General features: G+C 31.8%; 1 protein-coding gene across 1 annotated transcript in view; it reads left to right on the top strand.

Annotated features, from left to right (window-relative positions):
• Window positions 1–2934: 2934 nt before the first annotated feature.
• Window positions 2935–6000, top strand: part of vps41 (VPS41 subunit of HOPS complex) — a 57565-nt gene continuing 54499 nt past the window's right edge. Inside the window, exons 1-2 of the mRNA XM_056450799.1 lie at window positions 2935–3127; window positions 3964–4002. Coding sequence (XP_056306774.1) covers window positions 3107–3127; window positions 3964–4002 — 60 coding nt within the window. The 5' untranslated portion in view covers window positions 2935–3106. The remainder of the gene's footprint in view (window positions 3128–3963; window positions 4003–6000) is intronic.

The raw sequence follows: 6000 nt of genomic DNA, 5'->3' as shown, positions 1-6000 counted from the left end.
TTGCAAAGATGCAATGACCCCAGCTGTTCAACTATTTAAAGAGCTTTTACCCACTGCAGAAGGCATTACAGATAAATTGCACAATAAAAGTAGATCATATTTTACTTGTGCTTTGATATAGGTCACAATATGCTCAAAATTTGTGACTTTTTTTCCTATAACTGATTTCAGTCTTTATTATTAATGTATTGTTAGTTATGATTTAATTTTATATGAATAACATTTATTATTCAAATATGGATTTTCGAAGTTTGTAAGCTAATTTGCATACTTTTTTTGCCCAGCAAATTTCAATAAATGCTAAGTAAGCCCAAACAGAGCTTATATTCCAGCTCATTACCTGTATAAATATGGCAAAGCTTGCCCTGCCAGCCACTATCAGCATAAACATATGAGACACATTGACAGCCTGTCTCAAATGATCCTGTCCTATGGCGGTCTATCTGTTACAAATGTAACAATGTCAAATTATATCCCATCACATGTCTCCTTCTTGACTGATATATTAGAATAAGCAAAAGGTAGATGACAGAGATTCTTTAAAGTCAGCTGATTTAAAAAGACAGGACGTTTGAATGTGACATTCAAATCCGATGCTCACATGCAGATCTTGAATTATGATTTGATTTAATAGAATGTGAAGGTCGACGAAAATATGTTTTCTACTAAAATAAAAATGTATTAAAACATGTGCATGCACACACATACACAAAATACTAAAAATCCACATAACTCAATGCATAATTTAAATCTGTGCCTTTCTCCTTTTTGTTTTCATTTTCAATTAGCACTTAAACTTTAAAAAGTATATTTATTGAAAAAAAATGTTTTAATGAATGACCCATTTAAATATATAAAATATATATTTTAGTATTACAAATATATGTAGTTACTTCTCTATATTTATAGCAACAAATTTATTTTGCTAGTGTAATTTTCAGGGGCTCAGCTCCTTATGGAATTAAAAAATTAATTAGTTATTTAATTAATTAATTAATTAATTAATTAATTAATATATATATATATATATATATATATATATATATATATATATATATATATATATATATATATATATATATATATATATATAAAGAGAGAGAGAGAGAGAGAGAGGTATGGTAGGTCCCGGTGCGAATTATACATTTAACAATTGGAGGGGTCAAGTTTTTCGATTACGTTTGGTAATATACGTCATTGAACCAAATGTATATATTTAATTCAATTACATATAATTAATCAAATTAATTAATCAAACTTGTTTATTAATCAAAGTTGTTACGTTTTCAGTGTTTTTAGGGATATTGAGGGGATCAATGATATTACAGTTTTTCTCAGTTGTTTTAGTGCCTTTCTCACAACACTATTTACATTTGCACAACAGTTCATGCATTTCTCAAAACATTTAGTCGTTTGTGCACATAGTAGCAGTTTCTCATTCCTTCCATCAAATTGCAAATACGTTTGCATCAATTGCTTTCATACAACTCTCTGCTGTTTTATAACATTATCATTTGCTTATGTCATGTCAGTCAAAATTAACTAAACTTGTTGTGATTGCTGAATAGTCATTCCATATAAAACTAATAGTCCTCATTTCAATACTTGAGTCATTACATTAAAAAAAACTTTGAACTAGTTGTCAAAATCTGTCAAGCTATTTTTATTTAAAAAATATATATCTTTTTTTTTCTTCTAAATTGAACAGTTTCATGAATGATTTACAGACCCATGTATGTAGTAGGTTGAGTTGCAATATGTACTGCAATATTGTTTACAGTTGTGCACAGCTCTACCCAAAGGAAGTTTATGTTTGTTGTAAATAAGGGTGTATTTATTCTTTTGCACAATGCTGTGAAAAAATTTGAATTGTAAAGAGCATATGCAGTAAAAATGTGAAACATAATGTGTCTTGTACTCAGATACCTCACTAATTATAGTAATGTCTAACTTTACTGTAGTTTTCAAATGGTTGTGCAAATAGTATATAGGGCTGTCTTGAGCATTTTCAGGAAGTTTTTTTGCACTGGAAAACTCTATTGCAGAATAACTGTCATAATGAAAACATGACAAATCCATTTGACTATCTTGTTTATAAACAATGGTGTCAGGACTTTTCATCTTGATGGCACTGACTCTTTCATTGACATAAATACTTGCATTTTGAGCAAGTGACACGCTTTTGCAGGTTATCAACTAGGTTTTGCAGTTTGTACTAATTGTTTTGAGAAATGCATTAACTGTTGTGCTAATGTAAATCTACAGTACAAATGCCTATTTTACAAGAAACATGTTTTGTGAATACTTACGCTGTATGTTGGCTGTAGAATTGCCGGTTTTAAACTGCTGAATTAATATCTTTGGTGCAAACGTATTTACAATGTGGACCATTTCAGTGGTGGTCAAATGTATATTTAAGTTATCTATTATTTTAAGTATAATATTATTTAAGATACAGATCAGAGCAAGCTATTTCTTAACTGTTAAAGGGCAGACCTCCCCAATACATCTTGTTTTGATGTTCCTTCAGGGGGATCAAGCGTTAAGCGTTAATTAGCCCCTGCTAATTAAATGAAACCCAAGTTAAAATGGAGTCTGCCGCCGTTTTCATATAAAATCTAAAGGGGACTGAGGCAATAGTGTACAGTCAATGAGCTGAGCAAAAGTGAGCAAATTAGCAAAGGTTTCAGGGGGACTAAATAGAAAAATAGGGGGGCTAAAAAAACTAAAAGTGGCCTAGCGACGCCCATGTTGAAGACTAATAAAAATACCTAAAAAATGAAATGTAATCTCTTCACTATTCAAGGTGAAAAGTAATTTAATTACAATAACTAGTTGCTTTGTAACCAATTACACACAACAAATGATCGTATGTGTAAGAAAATAAAATAAAACTACAAATCCCATCATGCTCTAGTAGCTTTTCCTGTTTTTGTCATGTGACCCAGTGGCCGTAATAATGAACAGCGCATGACTAGCCTGGATGGTTTATTGTGCTAAATAACCGATTTGGGTGTAAATAAAGATTATTAAAGTTGTCGGTAAACTGTAAATTGTCAGACTAAAACGAAATCTGCCTTAAAACATCACGTCTGGAGCTTGTACCATGGCGGAAGTGGAGGAGCAGGTAGGGAAGTCTGCTGGAACAAAACATCAGCTGTCAAAATAACAAAAGCCCTTGATTTTGCATGTCGCTTTACTATAAGCTTGATTCGTAACGCTATTCAAGATTCCGCTTGTACATATATAGTACATCTATATTTTATTAGAATTGTTTAAAAGACGTGTTATTGTTGAAATAGTCAAACTGGCATGGCAGTTTGACTTGTTATTGATATCACTGCTATTATTGTCTGTTATTACCCCTGAAAAAATACAATTCTGTTTTTAATTGCTCCCATATTTGCTGGCTTTTGGACACTTGCTAGCAGAGCAGTTTAGGAGACCTCCTTAAACCAACTTTTTCAGCACGCTTGACACCGGGTTTACTAAAGAATGTTGTTAAATTAATGGTTTTTATGTATTTGTATGTCTTAAATATTGGGTTAGAACCACCCAACGCATTTATTTCTGGGGAAAATGTAGGAAATTGTTAATGTTTTGGTAACACTTTACTATAAGGTTTCATTTACTAGTTAACTTTAGCTAACATGAACTAACAACAAACAATAATTTTGTGCCATGAATTTAATTTCAGTTAATGCAAATTTTAATGTATAATAATACATTTTAAGATCAAATATGAACATAACATATGAATTGAGAACTAGCATGAATATGATCTTTTCTGTGAACTAATAATAGTAATAATAAATGCTATAAAATACATTTATTTACTAAACAAGTAAGTGCTTTAACTAATATGAAAAATAAGACATTTGTAGTAACATGTAAGCATTATTTTTGTTTTTGTTGTCATCTAATTCAAACATTAAGAGATCTATTTCTTCTAATTTTTTTCAGGGAAGAAAACTAAGTGAAGAATCCACAGACGAGTCTGAGGTAAAATCAGTGACTGTATTGTGCTGATCTGATTGCATTAATTAAAAAGTACACAAATTTCACATCAGTTATAGTTCTGAACAGCATTATATAACAAAATATTAAAGAAAAGTGGCATTTGTTTGGGTGCTTTTCTTAGACAAACATTACTGAAATATGTAGAAACGTGAAGTTAACTGTGAGAATCTTGCAGGTGTCAATTTGATTTTTAATAATTTTTTATAATACTGTCCTTTTATAAATGTGACTCACAATAAGTGTCTGAATGCTTAAACATTTTATAGTACAGCCAATTACCTGGAAAATAAGCAATTAAATTATCAATCATTGATTAAAATGACAGTGTTAAAATGCATTATTACAATCATCATCATTAATACTCACTATGTTTGGCTGATGATGGTCTTTTAATGAAAATGAAGCCATTTTGGATTTTTTTTGTTTGTTTTTTGAGTAAAGAAAATAAATTCAGTTTTTTTTTTTGTTTTGTTTTTTTGTAAAATTTTATATTCTTAGTTTTTTTTTTTTTTGTAATTGCACCTCACTGAGACTCTGGTTGTGCAAGCTGTGTTGTTCTACAATATTACTAATATTCCCAAAGATTTAGTTTATTATTATGGATTGAAATATAGGTGTCAGCTTAACATTCTTAATACACATTGTTGCCAAGTGCATGCATTTGAGCTACTTAGTACTAGTTTAGTGAACGAGCACACATGACTTTGTATTTAGGTTGTATTGTATTTACAGGTAGTTGCATTGAACCCACAGCAGTATCTTGAATAACTGCTTACTGTAGATCAGGGGTGTCCAAACTCGGTCCTAGAGAGCTGGTGTCCTGCATATTTTGACTCCAACTTGCCTCAACACACCTGCATGGATGTTTCTAAAAGGCCTAGTAAGAGCTTGATTACTGTAGCTAGTCCAGGTGTGTCTGATTGGGGTTGGAACTAAACTTTGCGGGTCACCGGCCTTCCTGGACCGAGTTTGGGCACCCTGCTATAGATGTTCTTCTGCTCATAAGTTTATTTGCAGAATATAAAAATGTGAACAAAAAAAAGGATAATAAAATTACATTAAACGGATAGTTCACCCAAAAATAAAAAATAGCTCGCTATTTACTCACCCTCAAGTGGTTATAAAGTTTTATGAGTTTCTTTCTTCAGTCGGACACAAAAGAAGAGATTTTGAAGTAGGGATGCAGCGTTACCATTTTTTTTATAACCGAATCGATCTCGATACCAAAATTCTGAGTATTGATCAATACAGATCCGATCCTGATACTGAGCCTTTTTTTGTAAAGCCTAATACAGTTTCTATAGTTCTAGTGATAAACTCAAATAATAAATCTTCTTTAGTAAAAATCCAATAGGCCTACTGAATGGCAGACGACATAATCTAACTAAAAACATGATACTTGCTGTAAACTAGACTACATTATTTGAGCATTCGTTATGACATTCATATGTTGTGGTCCAGCTTATGTTTCCCTTTTAATATTAAGATTTTTCTTGAAATCTGTAATATGCTACTACTATTGACCCTAATCATTGGTAAAATAACCAGCCTTTTAGCAAAACCTGATATTTTCCTGCAGGCTTGATGCAGATTAAACTAAACTGTCTGAGGCCAGTTTGACTTAATAAACATTCCCTTTTTATGCTAATGACAATCCATATTGTGCCCGTCAGTTTCACTTTTATTAATTTAATCAACTACTTTGACCACAATGAGCCAGGCTTTACAAACTATTCGCAGCACTGAAAGTATTCCCCTCGGAAGAATAAACTCAGTCGTAAGGATGAGAGAACAGAAACTCATCGTGAGAATAATTGTACAGATCGGCGCACAACACATCTGCGCAGCCGGTAAAATTTAGCAGCACAAAGGGAAGAAATGAGTGCGTGGAGGATCTGTCCAATGTATTATTGTGCCTTTTCTAATTTAAAGTTTCAGGTAGGCCTACTTTGTGTATGAAGAGCAGGTAATAACCCTCTC

This window comes from Danio aesculapii, chromosome 24 (assembly GCF_903798145.1).
Source record: "Danio aesculapii chromosome 24, fDanAes4.1, whole genome shotgun sequence".
In the NCBI taxonomy this organism is placed as follows: Eukaryota; Metazoa; Chordata; class Actinopteri; order Cypriniformes; family Danionidae; genus Danio; species Danio aesculapii.
This window is presented reverse-complemented; position numbering and strand designations above follow the sequence as displayed.